This window comes from Myotis myotis, unplaced genomic scaffold (assembly GCF_014108235.1).
Source record: "Myotis myotis isolate mMyoMyo1 unplaced genomic scaffold, mMyoMyo1.p scaffold_m19_p_3, whole genome shotgun sequence".
Lineage (NCBI taxonomy): Eukaryota > Metazoa > Chordata > Mammalia > Chiroptera > Vespertilionidae > Myotis > Myotis myotis.
Genome location: NW_023416335.1, coordinates 92,008,040 through 92,025,232, shown reverse-complemented (window position 1 = coordinate 92,025,232; position 17,193 = coordinate 92,008,040). Strand labels below are relative to the sequence as shown.

General features: G+C 44.9%; 1 protein-coding gene across 1 annotated transcript in view; it reads right to left on the bottom strand.

Annotated features, from left to right (window-relative positions):
- Positions 1–16,991, bottom strand: part of SUCLA2 (succinate-CoA ligase ADP-forming subunit beta) — an 81,705-nt gene extending 64,714 nt beyond the window's left edge. The window contains exons 1-4 of the mRNA XM_036298024.1: positions 16,835–16,991; positions 12,700–12,880; positions 1,743–1,842; positions 1,394–1,556 (exon numbers count right to left, since the gene is read on the bottom strand). Coding sequence (XP_036153917.1) covers positions 1,394–1,556; positions 1,743–1,842; positions 12,700–12,880; positions 16,835–16,924 — 534 coding nt within the window. The 5' untranslated portion in view covers positions 16,925–16,991. The remainder of the gene's footprint in view (positions 1–1,393; positions 1,557–1,742; positions 1,843–12,699; positions 12,881–16,834) is intronic.
- Between the last annotated feature and the right edge of the window lie 202 nt (positions 16,992–17,193).

Genomic DNA, 17,193 nt, shown 5'->3' with positions numbered 1-17,193 from the left:
TGAATACAATTTTTGCAAATGTGTGTAATATATAAGGATATTGTCATGAGATTTCTAAAATAACTTACAAAACTAAATTCTACTATATAGAGACACCTATAGAGGTAAAGACATCAGTGATTTTTATCTTATACTACAGGCCTGGTGCATAAAATTCGTTCATGGGGGGGGGAGGGGGGGAAAGGGGTCCCTCAGCCAGGCCTGCACCCTCTTGCAGTCTCGGAGCCCTCGGGGGATGTCTGACTGATGGCTTAGCACTGCCACAGAGGCAAGAGAGGCTCCCAACATCGCCACTGCGCTCGCCAGCTGTGAGCCCGGCTCAGGGCTTCTGGCTGAGTGGCGCTCCCTGCTGTGGGAGCGCACTGACCACCAGGGGGCAGCTTCTGTGTTGAGCATCTGCCCCCTGGTGGTCAGTGTGTGTCATAGCAACCGGTCGTTCTGCTGTTCGGTCGATTTGCATATTAGCCTTTTATTATACCAGATCCGGAGTAGTTTTTACTACTGTCTAATGTCACCTTAAGAAATACTCCTTTAAAAGTTACAAAAACACTTGAAAATATCATTCAAACATTAATAGGAGATTTAATTAACTATAGGAACAAAAATCACAATATAGAAAATAACTATTTTTTAAAAAGCTGTTTTATATAAGAAAAATATTTTCATGACTTAAAATTTTGATTATAGCAAATCCTTACCAGGGCTTCCAAATACATATCTAGCTTATACCAGAAGACAAACTAGTTACACAGACTCAGCTCATAAAACTTAACCAATGCATGCAAAAAGCCAAATATTTACAGTACAAAATGATTACCAATGCCTTCTTTAAGCACCAGGTCTATGAAAAGCTTTCTCTTCATCTGATGACTTAAGTTCAAATTAACATTTTAGGTTCCATTAAGAGAGGGAAGCACAACTAGGGTTATGCTCCTTAGAATCATATCGTTTGTTATTGAATGTTACCTTCCAACCTATCAAGTACCAAATTATCTAGTGAAAGAAATCCCAAACTATAAAAAATACCAACAGGATGAAAAAGAAAATGATGAAGCCAGGGATACACATTCTCTTACTGGGATTTTCCCTTTGGTTAGAAATTTTACTCTGTTAGAAATTATTTTCTCAGTCTATAAAATCTAGAGATGATTTAAGGTGTTCTTAGCAAATTAACAATTTAAAAATCCTGTGGATTTTATTACAGCAGGGTTTTGCCTATAACTTTTTTTGCCACGATAATATATATTAAACTTTATAGCATTAACCATGCTATTTTCAAAAAATGACACTTTAAATAAGTATTGTGCTTATGATACATATAAACAGAATAATCAACTTCTGAAACTGAACGTATTAAAATCATCCTAAATATATCATGACTACAGTTACTCACTTGAAATGACCTTTCCATTGTTATTGCAAAGTAGTATTCTCTCCTGGGATATCTTCGCTCACAAACCAACACTTGATTGCAAATTCTGCCCTTTTCTCCTGTTTGCTTGGTAAACAACTTTTTCCCAATCATTTGTGAGGAAACAGCTTTTGCTTCTTCTGGACTGAAATAAGAAAAACAACTCAAATTCTTTTTTCCTCCAAATGAGTAAAACAAAAGCACATGATAGACAAAATCTCATCTCATCTAATACTTAAATCTCAGTATTTTCATCAATTCAATAAATAGGGGAATTTTTTACAATGATTTTTTTTTCATTAATGGTTTTTCTTCAAAAAACATGACTTACGAGAAAACTATCTTCACTCCTCCTTTGAGACCACTTTCAAATGTTCCTTTTCCTCTACCACCAGCTAAAACCTGTGCCTTTACCACAACATCTTTTGAACCTAGAAGAAAAACACTTCTATTAGATAAAAAGCATGGGGGAGCATGCAAGACACAATATTTTGTTATTTAAGCATACATATTAAGTGGTGTTATAAATGCAGTAAAGTCATTTATCCACAATGTCAAAAAATAGCCATTCCATGTATGAGAATGCCTAACTCTTAGCTGAACAGAAGTCCTGTAACTAAGGATATGCAGGCCCTAATCAGGTAGCTCAGTTGGTTAGAGCGTCGTCTCCATACACCAATGTTGTGGGTTCGATCTCCAGTCAGGACACGAGCAAGAAGCAACCAATAAATACATAAGTGGAACAACAAAATCCATCTCTCTCTCTAATCAATCAAATAAATAAATAATGAATGAAAGAAAGAAAAAAGAGAGGAAAGGGAAGGGAGAGGAGGGGAGGGGCGGGGAAAGGGAAAAGGGAAGGGGAAGGAAAGGAATGAAGAAGTACAGAAGAAGCCACAGAGACTGGTAGGAGGGGCAAAAAGATGGATCAGGAAGGCCCCACATCCATGGGGTGGTGATTAAAAATCAGGAGGGACAGCTTGGCTGCAGAATCTCCTCACCATCCACATCCTCGTTGAGGAGTCCCCACGCCTCCCAACAAGGCTCCCCAGCCCAGGGCTCCACAGAGGGCTGCTGAAGTCCTAGGCACAAGGATTATTTGCTGGACTCACTCATTCTGAGCTCCGGCAATGGGGCAGCAGCTCAAAAAGTGCCAGGGCGACCCAGGTAAGAAATGAATTGTCTGGCTTCAAGGTGAGGGCTGGATTAACAGCTTTCTCCCTGACAGAAATGCAGACAGACACTGTTGTTCCTAGGTAAGCAATTCGTCCACCTAGCCTGCAGGCACAGACAGGCACCAAATCTGAGTCTAAACTGGCTAACACCACTTGCACTACCTTGCTGATTCTCAGAGACTCCATCCAACCCAACTTGCAGGCCCAACCAAGTGACTTTCAGCAACTTTTTAATACAGCCTGTCTCCATTCTGCTGCAAACTTTCCCAAAACCTCTCAAATGTTCCCAACTCCAAACAAGTAGCAACTGGCTATGGCATGCCCCATACCTCTTGCTAAGCAGCCCAAAGACAAGTACTAATGGCAGCTGGCCTCAGTTGGCAGCTTAACCTCTCCTAGGCACCTCCAAGTACAAGGCAATTATCTACAGATCATTTTGTAGCTCATACCAGGTGGCCCTGAGCCAGGCACAGGCAGTGGCTGACCTTAGATTGCATCAGAGCCCCTTCCAAGAGGCCCCAGAGCAAATTCAAGTGTCCAGAGCACCCCCACAATTGGCTCCACAAACAACACTCCCAAAGGGTGGACTCAGCAGACACCAATGCCCCAAACAACAGCTCGTCCATTGTACTCATGGCCAGTCCTCACAGCAAGTTAGCCTGAGGGTGTATCCAACCCACTGACTTGACAATAGCAATCAAGGCTCAACAACAAGAGGGCCCAAGAACCCACACAAGGGACACCCCAGAGCACCCAGCCCAGGTGACCAGGGATATGGCGCCACTGGGCCACATAGGACACCTACTACATAAGGCCAACCTGCCCAAATCAGGAGATATGGCAGATCTACCTAATACATAGAAACAAACACAGGGAAGGAGTTAAAATGAGGAGACAAATAGAACAAAACTCCAGAAAAAGAACTAAACAAAACCAAAACAAGCAATCTACCAGATGCAGAATTCAAATCAGTGGTCATAAGGATGTTCAATGAACTTAGGAGAAGAACAGATGAACTCAATGAGAACTTTAACAAAGAGACAGAAAACATAAAAATGGAGATGGAAAACATAAAAAAGAGCCAGTCAAAAATTAAGAATACAATAACTGAAATAAAGACTATATTAGAGGGAATCAACAGATTATGTGAAGCACAGAATCAAATCAGTGATTTGGAAGACAAGGTTGCAGAAAACACCCAATCAGAACAGGGGAGAAAAAAAAAGAATCCAAATAAAATGAGGATAGTTTAAGGCAGCAGTCGCCAACTGGTGGTCTGCAGACCACTGGTAGTCCGTGAGGTCCAAAAGGTTGGCAACCGCTGGTTTAAGGAAACCTTTGGAGCAGCAGTTGCCAACTGGTGGTCCACGGAGCACTGGTGGCCGTGAGGTCCGAAAGGTTGGCAATCACTGGTTCAAGGCACCTCTGGGACAACATTAAGTGTAACAACATTCATGTCGTAGGCGTACCAGGAGGAGGAGAGAGCTAAATGTTGAAAACATATTTAAAGAAATAATGACAGAAAACTTCTCTAACCTGTCGAAGTCAATAGACATAGAAGCCCAGGAAGCAGAGTCCCAAACAAGATGAACCTAAAGAGGCCCACACCAAGACACAGCATAATTTAAATGCCAAAGGTTAAATACAAAGAGTGAATCTTAAAAAACAGCAAGAGAAAAATAACTTAGTTATCTACAAGGGAGTTCCCATAAGACTGTCAACTGATTTCTCATCAGAAAATTTGCAGGCCAGAAGGGATTGGCATGAAATATTCAAAGTGATGAAAAGTAAGGACCTGCAACCAAGATTACTCTACCCAGCAAAGCATCATTTAGAATGAAAGGACAAATAAAGAGCTTCCCAGACAAGAAAAAGCTAAAGGAGTTTACCACCACTAAACCTGTAGTACAAGAAATGTTAAAGGAACTTCTTTAAGAAGAAAATAAAGATTACAAAATTTGAATATTAAAATGGCAATTTTACATGTCTATTAACAATTACTTTAAATGTATTTGGGTTAAATGCTCCAATCAAAAGACATGGGGTGTCTGAATGGATAAGAAAACAAGACCCACGCTCATTCTGCCTACAAGAGACCCACTTCAGATTAAATAAAAAAAAACAAACAACGCACTGACTGGAAGTAAAAAGATGGAAAAAGACATTTCATGCAAATGAAAATGGAATAAAAGCTGGAGTAGCAATACTTATATCACACAAAAATTAGATTACAAAACAAGCTATAGCAAGAGACAAAGAAGGACTCAGCAATTCCACTTCTGGATATTTATCCAAAGAAACCAAAAACACTGATTCAAAAAGACATATACATCCCTATGTTCACTGCAGCATCTACTAGGATCTATATAATAAAAGATATACATGTAAATTGACCATCCCTCCACTACGCTTACCAGCCAATCAGGAGTATGCAAATTAACCCAACAAAGATGGTGGGTTAATTTGCAGACACAGGCGCCAGGTGGAGAGCAGAGTGGGAGAGCCGGCGGAGAGTGGAACAGCTTGGGGAACTTGCCGCCCCCAAGCCACTAGACCAAGAGCAGAGAGGGAGAGGTGGCGGCTTGGAGGACTTGGCAGAGTGGGAGGCAGCGGGACGGAGACAAAGCAAGAAGGGAAAACCAAGAGCGCAGGGAGCACCAGGAATTCTGGGAATAGTAGTTCTGGTGGCAGCCCCAGGATCAGAAGCTGAAGCCCAGAGCACAGGGAGCACCAGGAATGCTGGGAATCTAGGAATGACGGATCTCCTAGACCAGCCGTGGGCAAACTACGGCCCGCGGGCCGGACCCAGCCCATTTGAAATGAATAAAACTAAAAAAAAAAAAGACCGTACCCTTTTATGTAATGATGTTTACTTTGAATTTATATTAGTTCACACAAATACTCCATCCATGCTTTTGTTCCGGCCCTCCGGTCCAGTTTAAGAACCCAATGTGACCCTCAAGTCAAAAAGTTTGCCCACCCCTGTCCTAGACACTAGAGCAAAGTGAGACTGGAGCAAGTTACAGTTGCGGTGGGGGATGGAGGGAAAGCAAAGATGAGAGACATAAGTAAAATCAGAGTATCTAGGAAAAATTAAAGGGAAGATATCCAAAAACTTCCAGGAAATCTCCACCAATGAAGCAAAGAAAAAAAATGCCTCTATTATTCTGTGAGCAACAAACCAAATTGAGTTGGGATCTCAGACAATTCGCTCATATGATTGCAAAAACAGACAGAAACTCCCAATTGGAGAGGGCTCCCCTGAGGGCTCCCAGATTGGAGAGGGTGCAGGTCGGGCTAAGGGACCGGAACACTGAAATAACAGGAATGACCGGTTGCCATGATGCCCACTGTGGCCAGCAAACCAGCCCAACTATAGGTGGGACTGGGGGCCAACCTCCTGCGGCCCCTCCCCCCAGCCAGCCCCACCCCTGATGGGCCCCCACCACCACGATTGGCCTGCAGCCCCTCCCCCAGCTGGCCCCACCCCAATGGGGGCCAGCTAGCCAACTGCCTGTGGCCCCTCCCCCAGCCAGCTCCACCCCTGATTGCCCCCCCCCCACTCTGAACAGGGGCAGAGCCGGCTGGCCAAATGCCTGCAGCCTTTCCCCATGGCTGACCCTGCCTCCCCATCGCCCCCACCCCACCATTCGGGGGCAGGGCTGGCCAGTCAACACCCACAGCCCTTCCCTCTGGCTGCTGGCTCCCGATCGGCCCCCCAACCCCATACGGCCCTACCCCCGATTAGCCCCCACCACCCCGACTGGCCCACAGCCCCACCCCCCGCCAGCTCCGCCCCCAACCGCCCACACACACACCAATTAGGTGCAGGGCTGGCTGGCCCTCCACACACAGCCCCTCCCCTCAGCCGGCCCTGCCCCCAATTGGCCCCCCTATTCCAATTGGGGGCGGAGCTTGCTGGTCAATCAATTGCCCATGGAACCCCCCCCCCCCACCAGTCCAGCCCTGATTGGGCCCAGATTGGGGCGGCCAGCCAGCCAACTTCCCGCTGTCTCCTCCCGACAGGCCCAGCCCTGATCCGCCCCAATTGGGGCCGGGCCAGTAAGACCCCACCCATGCCTCTAGTCTACACTAATAAAAGGCAAACATGCAAATTGACCGTACCTTCGCTACACTTAAGCCACGTCCACCAGCCAATCAGAGTGGGTATATGCAAATTAACCCAACCAAGATGGTGGCCGGCAGCCACGGAACTGGAGCAAGCAGGAGGCTTGGTTGCCCCAATGATGGAGGAAGCCAAGCTTCCCGCCTGCCGCGGCAGCTCTGAGCTCCACTCAAAGCAACAAAGTTTCAATTATAGAAGGTATATAAACCCCAGATACCTGCTTTCAGCCAAGGAGCTGGAGCCAGCAGGAGGCTTGGGTTGCCCCTGGCGATGGAGGAAGCCAAGCTTCCCTCCCACCCACCCTGGCCGGCTCTGAGCTCCTCTCAAGGCTACAAAGTTTCAACTATAGAAGGTAAATAAATCCCAGAATAAAAACAGAAAAAAGAAAAAAAGGAGAGGCTGGGAGCTTCCGTCGCCAGGGGGGGAGGGGCTTGGCCAGGCTGAAAACGGCCCTCAGCCCCTCACCCAGACTGTCCAGGCACCCCAGTAGGGACCCCCCACCCTAAAGGGGGTGTGGCCAGACTGAAAACAGCCATCAGCCCCTCACCCAGGCTGGCCAGGCACCCAAGAGGGACCCCCACCCTGATCCGGGACAGCCTTCAGAGCAAACCAGCCGGCCCCCACCCATGCACCAGGCTTCTATCCTATATAATAAAAGGGTAATATGCAAACTGACCCTAACAGCAGAAAGACTGGGAATGACTGGTCACTATGACACACACTGACCACTAGGGGGCAGATGCTCAAAGCAAGAGCTGCCCTCTTGTGGTCAGTGTGCTCCCACATGGGGGAGCTCTGCTCAGCCACAAGCCAGGCTGACAGCTGCCAGTACAGCGGTGGTGGTGGGAGCCTCTCCCGCCTCCTCAGCAGCACTAAGGATGTCCAACTGCAGCTTAGGCCTGCTCCCCACTGACAAGTGGGCATCCCCTGAGGGCTTCCGGGCTGCCAGAGGGATGTCTGATTGCCAACTTAGGCCCAATCTCCCGGGGAGCGGGCCTAAGCCAGCAGGTGGTCATCCCCCGAGGGGTCCCAGACTGCAAGAGGGCACAGGCTGGGCTGAGGGACCCCCCCCCCACCAAGTGCACAAATTTGTGCACCGGGCCCCTAGTATATATATATATAAAAGCCCAAGCGACTGTTATGACCGAATGGCCGGTCAAACAGTCACTATGACACACACTGACCACGAGGGAGCGGGACGCTCAAAGCAGGAGCTGCTCCCTGGTGGTCAGTGTGCTCACACAGCCAACCTCCTCCAGTCGGCCAACCTCCTCTGGTCCCTCCCCCAGGCCACCTGGCCAACCTCCCACAGTCCCTCCTCCCCAGCCAACCCCTCCTCCCAGCTGGCCAGTCCTGCTCTGCCCTGATCGGGTCTGGCCAGCAAACCTCCTGCAGTCCCTCCCCCCGGCCTTCCCTCCCCATAGCCGGCTAGCCAACCTCCCATGGTCCCTCCCCCCGGCCAGTCCCTCCCCATAGTTGGCTGGCCAACCTCCCGCAGTCCCTCCCTCGGTCAGCCAACCTCCCGCAGTCCCTCCCCCCGGCCAGCCAGCCAACCTTCCGCTGACCCTCCCCCTGGCTAGCAGGCTCCGATCAGCCCAGCCCCAATTGGGACTGAACAAGATGGCCCCGATCGGCCCTGATCACTGACCAGGCCTAGGGACCCCACCCATGCACGATTTGTGCACCAGGCCTCTAGTTATTTATAATAGGCAAGGTATGGAAGCAATCTCAATGGCCATCAATAGATGAATAGGCAAAGAAGATGTGATACATATATACAATGAAATATTACTCAGCCATAAAAAACTAATGACATTTTGCCATTTTCAATGTGGATGGACCTAGAGGGTATTATACTAAGTGAAATAAGTCAGAGACAGACAAATGCTATATAATTTTATTTATATATGGAAACTAAAAACAAAATAGAAATGAACTCATAGAGAACATTTTGATGGTTGCCATATGGGAGGGGGTTTGCAGGATGGGTGAAAAGGGGAAAGGAATTAAGATGTGCATATTGCCAATTATAAAAACAAGGCATGGGAATGTAAAGTACAGCAAATATAGTCAATATTGTTATAACTAAGTATAGTGTCAGATGGGTGATAGACTTATCAGGAAGATCACTTTGTAAGCTATATAAATGCATAATTACTGTGCTATAAAGCTGAAACGAATATACTATTGTATGTCAACTGTAATTGAAGAATTAAAAATTATTTTAAAAACAAGAAAAAAGAAGGCAAAGTCGTATTATATACTATTAAAAGTCTCTACCCCTTAGCCCTGGCTGGTGTGGCTCAGTTGGTTGGAGTGTCACCCCATACATCGAAAGGTGGCACTCCAAGGTGGGTTCAATTCAATTCACCCAGGTTTTGGGTTTGATCCCGTCAGGTTGCGTATGGGAGGCAACTGATAGGTGTTTCTCTCACTCTCTCCCTTCCTCTCTCTTAAATCAATAAAAACATCCTCAGGAGATGATTTAAAAAAAGTAGCTTCTGTTCCTCTAGGTTTAAAGGTCCTTATTAGTTACTAATCCCACTATAATCTTCATTTGTAGTGTTCTTTAAGAAGAACTCACTTTCTAGCCCTGGCTGGCATGGCTCATTGGTTAGAGCGTCAGCCCACACACCGATCCCTGGGCCCAGCTGGGGCCCATGCGGGAATCAACCAATTGATATGTCTCTCACATCAATTGTTTCTTTCTCTCTCTCTCTCTCTCTCTCTCTCTCTCTCTCTCTCTCTCTCTCTCTATCCTTTCCTTCTACTCTTTCTGAAAAATCAACAGAAAACATATCCTTGGGTGAAAATTAACAACAAAAAGCACACTCTCGCCCTGGCTGGTTTGGCTCAGTGGATAGAGCATCAGTCTGCGGACTCAAGGGTCCCAGGTTCGATTCCGGTCAAGGGCATGTACCTTGGTTGCGGGCACATCCCTAGTGGGGGGTGTGCAGGAGGCAGCTGATGGATGTTTCTCTCTCATCGATGTTTCTAACTCTCTGTCCCTCTCCCTTCCTCTCTGTAAAATATCAATAAAATATATTTAAAAAAAAAAAAAGAAGCACACTCTCTAGATGAACAAGATGCTTTCTGTAGCAAGGGGGGATCAAAATTAGAGCAGCCTACCTGCTCCTTACTACTTGTAAGTCCTAGTCCCAGAGAATTTGCCAGAAATAACCATAGTTTTATTATATCTTAAACATAACTATTCTTTTTTCCATAGCTAGGAATCATTAAAGATGTTTACAAAGAATCAAGAAATAAAAAGATTGGCATTTGAATAAATGCTATTCATTTCAAGTTTATACAAATTATTTTTTCTAACAAAACAGTGAAATTAGACTAAATGTGAAAGTATATGGAAAACTACAGAAAACCAATTATAATAATTTAGAAACAGAAAAAGAAATAACTTTTACTGACTTCACTGTATATAAACCAGGCCCTAATAATATTGGTATGGAAAACATTCAGCATTATTATGAAGGAAAACATTGGTAAAACAAACAAAGAAACAACAACAACAACAAAATCACTCAAGAAATTAGACTAACAAAAATAGAAAAATAAAATCAAATGATTGGAAATTCATCCTTAAGGACACAGGATAGAATTAGAAAAACTTACACTTTTTCAATTACATTTCTAAGTTTTCCTTCTTTCTTAGCTAGGTCTTCTTTAGAAATTAACATTTAGGTTATACATATAAGATTGAATCTCAAAGTAGTTATTAAAAAGTAACTTTTGCCCCCTGGCTGGCCTGGCTCAGTGGATAGAGCATCAGCCTGCAGACTGAAGGGTCGGTCCCAGGTTCAATTCCAGTCGAGGGCACATGCCTGGGTTGCGGGCTTGATCCCCAGTAGGGGGTGTGCAGGAGGTAGCTGAACAATGATTCTCTCTCATCACTGATGTTTCTATCTCTCTCTCTCCCTTTCCCTTCCTCTCTGAAATCAATAAAATATATATATATATTTTTAAAAAGTAATCTTTGCAAGAAATACTATAGACATACGAAGTACAATCATTAGTTTTCTTTAAGCCTTGACCCTTAAGAGACATATATATACATATATTAGTGGCCCGGTGCACGAAATTCGTGCATGGAGGAAGGGGGGTGTCCCTCAGCCCGGCCTGCACCCTCTCCAATTTGGGACCCCTCGGGGGATGTCTGACTCGCAATCCGGGGCCGCTGGCCCTTAACCACTCTGTCTGCCAGCCTGATTGCCCCCAACTGCCGCCCCCCCACCGGCCTTTTCGCCCTCAACTGCCCCCCCTTGCAGGCCTGCTTGCCCCCAACTGCCCCCCACTGCCAGCCTGCTCGCCCCCAACTGGCCCCCCCACCGGCCTGCTTGCCCCCAACAGCCCCCTCCCCCAAAAGCCCTCCCCTCCTGGCCTGATCGCCCCTAACCGCCTCTGCCTCAGCCCCGCCACCATGGCTTTGTCCAGAAGGACGTCCAGAAGGTCTCCCAGTCTAATTAGCATAGATTGTTTCAAAGGTAAAAATGAGGTACATCATTTACCATGTGCAAGTTCAAACTACAGGTCACCATTAATTAATAAAAATTTCACCAAAATCAGTATGAACTTTTATAAAGGCTTCTGCTAAATAAAAAGAAGTTTGCTTGTAATATGAATATAAAGAATTTTTTTCAGATTAACAAAAAAATACTGTAAATAAAAAATCATGCTTTCAAGTCAAAGAAATCACATTTAAAAAACATAGTTTATAATATACAACATTAGAAACTTGTACATGCCCTCACTTTTGAAAAAAATAAAACCCATTCTAGAAACAAATAAGTACAAACCTAGATAAAACTTTAACTTTAAAAAAATTTTTTTTAATGTTCCACATCTTAAGAAATTAATAAAAACAAAGGCTTCACCAAAGCATGTTGTAAGCCATATTAATCAAAGGCACATAAAAGAGTAATCAATTGTGTTAACCCACTAAGATATTGGTGGAATTTTAAATACTGCTAAAAAGAAAATGCATTATATAGCTAGTATTTTACTTATTATTAAGTTCTCATATTAAATTATAAAAAATGTAAACTGAAGCATATTTTCTAGTCAAAAATTATTTTTTAATTCAGAGATTAAATTCAAATAATATAAGCTACGAAGAGTTCTGTTATCAATAAAAGGACCGCCGAGACCGGTTTGGCTCAGTGGATAGAGCGTCGGCCTGCGGACTGAAAGGTCCCAGGTTCGATTCCGGTCAAGGGCATGTACCTGGGTTGTGGGCGCATCCCCACTGGGGGATGTGCAGGAGGCGGCTGATCAATGTTTCTCTCTCATCAATGTTTCTGACTATCTCTCTCCCTTCCTCTCTGTAAAAAATCAATAACATATATTTTTTAAAAAAATAAAAAATAAATAAAAGGACCTACTAATAAACATAGGTAACTGCCTAATTCACTTAACAAATGTTAATATTTACTGATTACCTAAGCGTCAGGTACTCTTACTCTTCTCTGAGTTTGGGAGATATCAGTAAACAAAATTAGACAAAGCAGCCCTCATAGAGTTTACATTCTAGGGCTCGACTTTCTTTTTCCCTTTTGGCTCCCTTCTTTTTTAATGTCAAAAAAGGGAGAGAGGATATTGGACCTCTCTTTACTATCACATAAACAGCAAGATTATCCTTCACCAATTCCCTGAAGAATCATCACAGCCACAATACTTTTAAACTATGGAGTAGTATAATTTCCTTCTCAATACATTATATTCCAACTTAAAATAAGACTTCAGCTTCCTAATGCCAACATAAATGATTCTTAAGTCACTAGCACTATGGGAGTTCATAATAATTTTAGAATGTCAAGAATCATAAAGTTCTGCCTTCTCTTTTAAGTAAATAAAATTTATTTTTTATTTTATTAACAAAATAAAAACTAAAAGTTGTTATTAAACCAAAAGTACAGTTCACATCTTATCAGAGCTGCCATGTCAAGGTAGCATGAGTTTTTTAAAATTAGTACCTAATTTTTTGGCAATTGCATAAGCTTCATCTGGTGACTTAGCCACTTGTCCTTTGGGAATGGCGACTCCAGCTTCTTGCAACAATTCCATACTCATGTATTCATGTAGTGAGAGATTCCTTTGTTGTTGTTGCTGTACTTGGAGTCCATGGTTGTTAAACAATCCAGAACTTCCCAGAACCTAAAGAAATTGGGATATAATTATATGATACTAAATTGGCAGTTATTCTTAGTAAAAACACCTTCTCAAAATTCTTTCTCTATATAGTACTTGGTTCTTCATAACTGCAACAAACCTACTACACTAAATAAAATATAACATTCACAGTACCTAAATTACAATTTAAAATTAAAAGCTAATCTGCCAGCTAAATGTCAAATGTTACCCTTGTAGTTTTAACAATTTCCTCATCATCTCTAGTCCTTATCTTTCATTTGAGTTTTACTATCATATCTCTAAAGATATTCAAAGCATTTCTAGCTCAAGGCCAAATTCAGTAGATGTAAAACCAATCTTATCTTCCCAACAAACCAAAAATCCTTCCCAACTTTCTTCTCTCCACCAGTCCTCTAGCACAGCGGTTCTCAACCTATGGGTCGCGACCCCTTTAGGGGTCGAACAGCCCTTTCACAGGGGTCGCCTAAGACCATCAGAAAACACATTTATAATTACATATTGCTTTTGTGATTAATCACTATGCTTTAATTATGTTCAATTTGTAACAATGAAAATACATCCTGCACATCAGGTATTTACATTACGATTCATAACAGTCGCAAAATTACAGTTATGAAGTAGAAACGAAAATAATTTTATGGTTGGGGGTCACCACAACATGAGGAACTGTATTAAAGGGTCGCGGCATTAGGAAGGTTGAGAACCACAGCTCTAGCACCTAACAAAGTACCTGGCACTAGATATGTGATTAATTGAATGACTTGGTACCATTACTCTTTTATACACTCCAGAGTCAAAGCTGCCTGGCCAGCATGGGTCAGTGGTTGAGCATCGACCTATGAACTAGGAGGTCACAGTTCGATTCCTGGTGAGGGCACATGCCTGAGTTGCAGGCTCGATCCCCAATGTGGGATGTGCAGGAGGCAGCCGATCAATGATTCTCTCTCATCATTGATGTTTCTATCCTTCTCTCCCTCCCCCTTCCTCTCTGAAATCAATAAAAAATATGTGGTTGTTTTTGCTTTGTTTTTTTAAAAGAGTCAAAGCCATGTATTAGATATTGTGGTGTATTGTCCAGATCCTCCCTTCAGCACGAAGGCATTCACTGCCCCAGCTGCTGGGAGTGCTGGTTGTGGCAGCTCTCTGATGAGTCCTGTCATTGGAGCATCCTAACCCAAAGTCACACCTCCTTTATATTGTCAGCCTGCATCCAATCACTGGTCAATGGGGATTAAAGGAGGGATATAAAAAATCTGATACCTCACCCCAACTTGTGACAATGCAGAAAGATCATCTTAGTTGCAGATCTCCTGTGGTAACAGCAGAGGCCCCTACTACAATTGCACAATTTTACTTCTTCTTTTATTCAACCCTTTTTTCTTCACTCTCCCAAAGGAGTTGGCTCAGAGATCACTCTCCAGTAGACTTTCTCCAAGGATCTCTCCATCTAATAGCCTACAAGTATCATATCAGAGAACTGATCTGCAACATCAACTATAATACATACTTTCTAAATAATTCCCTTAACTGGCACAGCAGTCAACCCTTATCCATGGTGGTTTCACCTTCTGTAGTTTCAGTTAGAAACTAATGGTCAAGCTCAGTCTGAAAATATTAAATGGCAAATTCCAGAAACAAACAATTTAAGTTTTAAATTGCTCGCCATTCAGCCCTGGCTGGGTAGCTCAATTGGTTAGAGCGTTTTCCCAATACACCAAGGTTTCAAGTTCAATCCCTTGTCAGGGCACATACAAGAATCAACCAATGAAACCATAAGTTAGTGGAACAACAAATTTATGTTTCTCTCTCCCTTCCTCTAAAATAAAATAAATGAATAAATAAATTGCTTGCCATCCTGAGTAGCAAGATGAATCTCACACTGTCCAGCTCCATCCAGCCTGGGATGTGAATCATCCCTTTGTCCCGCATATCCATGCTGCATACAGTGCCTGCCCATTAGTCATTTAGTAGACATCTTGGTTATCAAATCTGCCATGGTATCAGAGCATTTACATTCAAGTAGCTCCTATTTTACTTAATACTGGCTCCAAAACCTCTCACCTAACTGCTATTAAGTGTTGTTGTTTTTTTAATAACCGTTCTATTGTACTATTAGTTATTGTTGTCAATCTTATTGTGCCTATTTATAAATTAACTTATCATAGGTATCTATATATATAAAAACCTAAGCAACCATTACGACTGAACGACCAGTCGATATGGCGCACACTAACCACCAGAGCGCAGATGCTCAATGCAGGAGCTGCCCCCTGGTGGTCAGTGCGTTCCCACGGCCAACCTCCCCCAGGCCCTCCCTCCCAGCTCGCAGCCCCCCCCCCCCCCCAAAGGGCCTGGGTGAGACAGCCCCAATAGGCCCTGATCACCAGCCAGGCCTAGAGACCCCACCCGTGCTTGAATTTCATGCACTGGGTCTCTAGTGTATGTATAAAAGAAAAAACAATATATATAAGGGTTTGGTACTATCCATGGTTTCAGGTGTCCACTGAGGGTCTTGGAACGTATCGCTCATGGATAAGAGGAGACTTCTGTATACTTGTATGGTTTCTTTCAAACACATATTTACAAAGAATTTGTAGTACACATAGGATACTGCTGATAGCTTTTATACCACTTTAAGTATTTATACCACTCTAAAATACTTTGATAATCCTTTCCAACTAAATTCAATGTGTGATCTTGAAAAAGTTTCCTAAGACCCTGATTGCACCTCTGTGTCCTCATCTACAAAAGCAAGGGGACAGACTACTGAGGTCCTTCCAAACTCTAAAGCTACATTACTTAATGTGAGAGTAGAAGAGATGCTATTAAGACAATAGATTAGGCATCTCCATATGGAGACACCAAGGCTGACAAAGGAATTTCCAAAAGGCTAAAGGTTATGATTAGAATGAAAATATATTCTAAAAACTAGACAGCACCTTTTACAACTCACAAGAAAGTTCGAGACCAAACAACAACACTTTTATTAGGAAGCAAACTCATGGAACTCACTACCTGTAGGCTGAAAGTGTGAATAGTTTTTAAAAGAAAAATAATGGTTAAAATCGATTCATGCATGGCACGTCTGAAGAGTTACTTCAGAACATAGCTGGCTTACAAAGCCAATGATGCCCTTCCCCAAGCTTTATCCTTGAAAAGAATCGGCCAATTCCTATGTTCTGGGAAACCCTGTAGAGCAGATTCAAGCACACAAGCTCTGGAGCCATTCGGTTCTGGAACTAAAGCTAAGCTTTGACTTTACCTACGTCCTGGCCCAACCCAAATCACCTGCTCTCCTGGCAACAGTTTCTCCATCAATGATGCAAATGTAGCCGGCTCCCTTACTGTGTTGCTGAAAAGCCTGGTAAAACTGCCTGGCACACGGTAAACACTCAAAAAGCCAAACAAAACCTGAGGCCGTTATGCTATCATCTATCCAAAGCTGAAGTGCTCCAAAGATCACTTCCCCAATTGGAAACCCAGCACACACCATCTTATTACCACGGTGAACAAACACGGCGACGGGGGAGGGAGGACACTTCCCGGCCGCGTCCAGAAAAGCCCAGTCAGCGAGCGCCGCGGCCCTGGCGAGGGCACGCAGCCCACGGCGCCCCAAGGAACACAAAGTTCGTCTCAAGGGCGCGTCCCGCCGCGAAGCCGGCCGCCGACGCCGTGGCCCCGCGCGGGTCGGGAGGCGGGAGACGCGGCTGCAGACCCTCGGAGACTGGGGGAGCGGCTGCCGCCGGGACGCCGGGCTCCTCACGGACTGAGCCGGCTCGCCGTCCTGGCAGCCAGCGCTCCCCGGCGGGCGCCCCGTGTCAACCAATGTCACCGACGGAGAAGTGACCCCGAGCCGGGCCTCGGATCCCTGCCCGCCTCGCCCACAGGAGCCGTGTCGCCCGCCTCGCCCTTCCTCCTACCGACCCTCCACGGCCAGAGAGAGCCGGGGCTCCATACCTGGGCGGCGGCCCGCAGCGCCGTCCGGGGCGGGTGGCTCCTCAGGGTGGCGGCGGCCAGCAGCCGGCTGGAGAATATGGAGGCCGCCATTTCTGAGTCCGACCCCGACCCCTCGGCGCCTGCGCAGGCGCAGCGGAGCGAGGCGGCCGGCGACGCCGCTGCTCGGGCCGCGTCCCCGCCCTCGGGCCCTCCTTCGGGGCGGGCCCGGAGTTAACCCGCCCGCTGCCGCACGCCCTGCAGAGGGCAAATGCGGGATCTGCTTGCGCTGCAGAAGCGGGACTGGGCGGGTGTGCAGCACACTTTGACCTTTGGAACTGGGCACCGCAGCCTCAATATCCGACTTGCGGCCAGAAAGCACC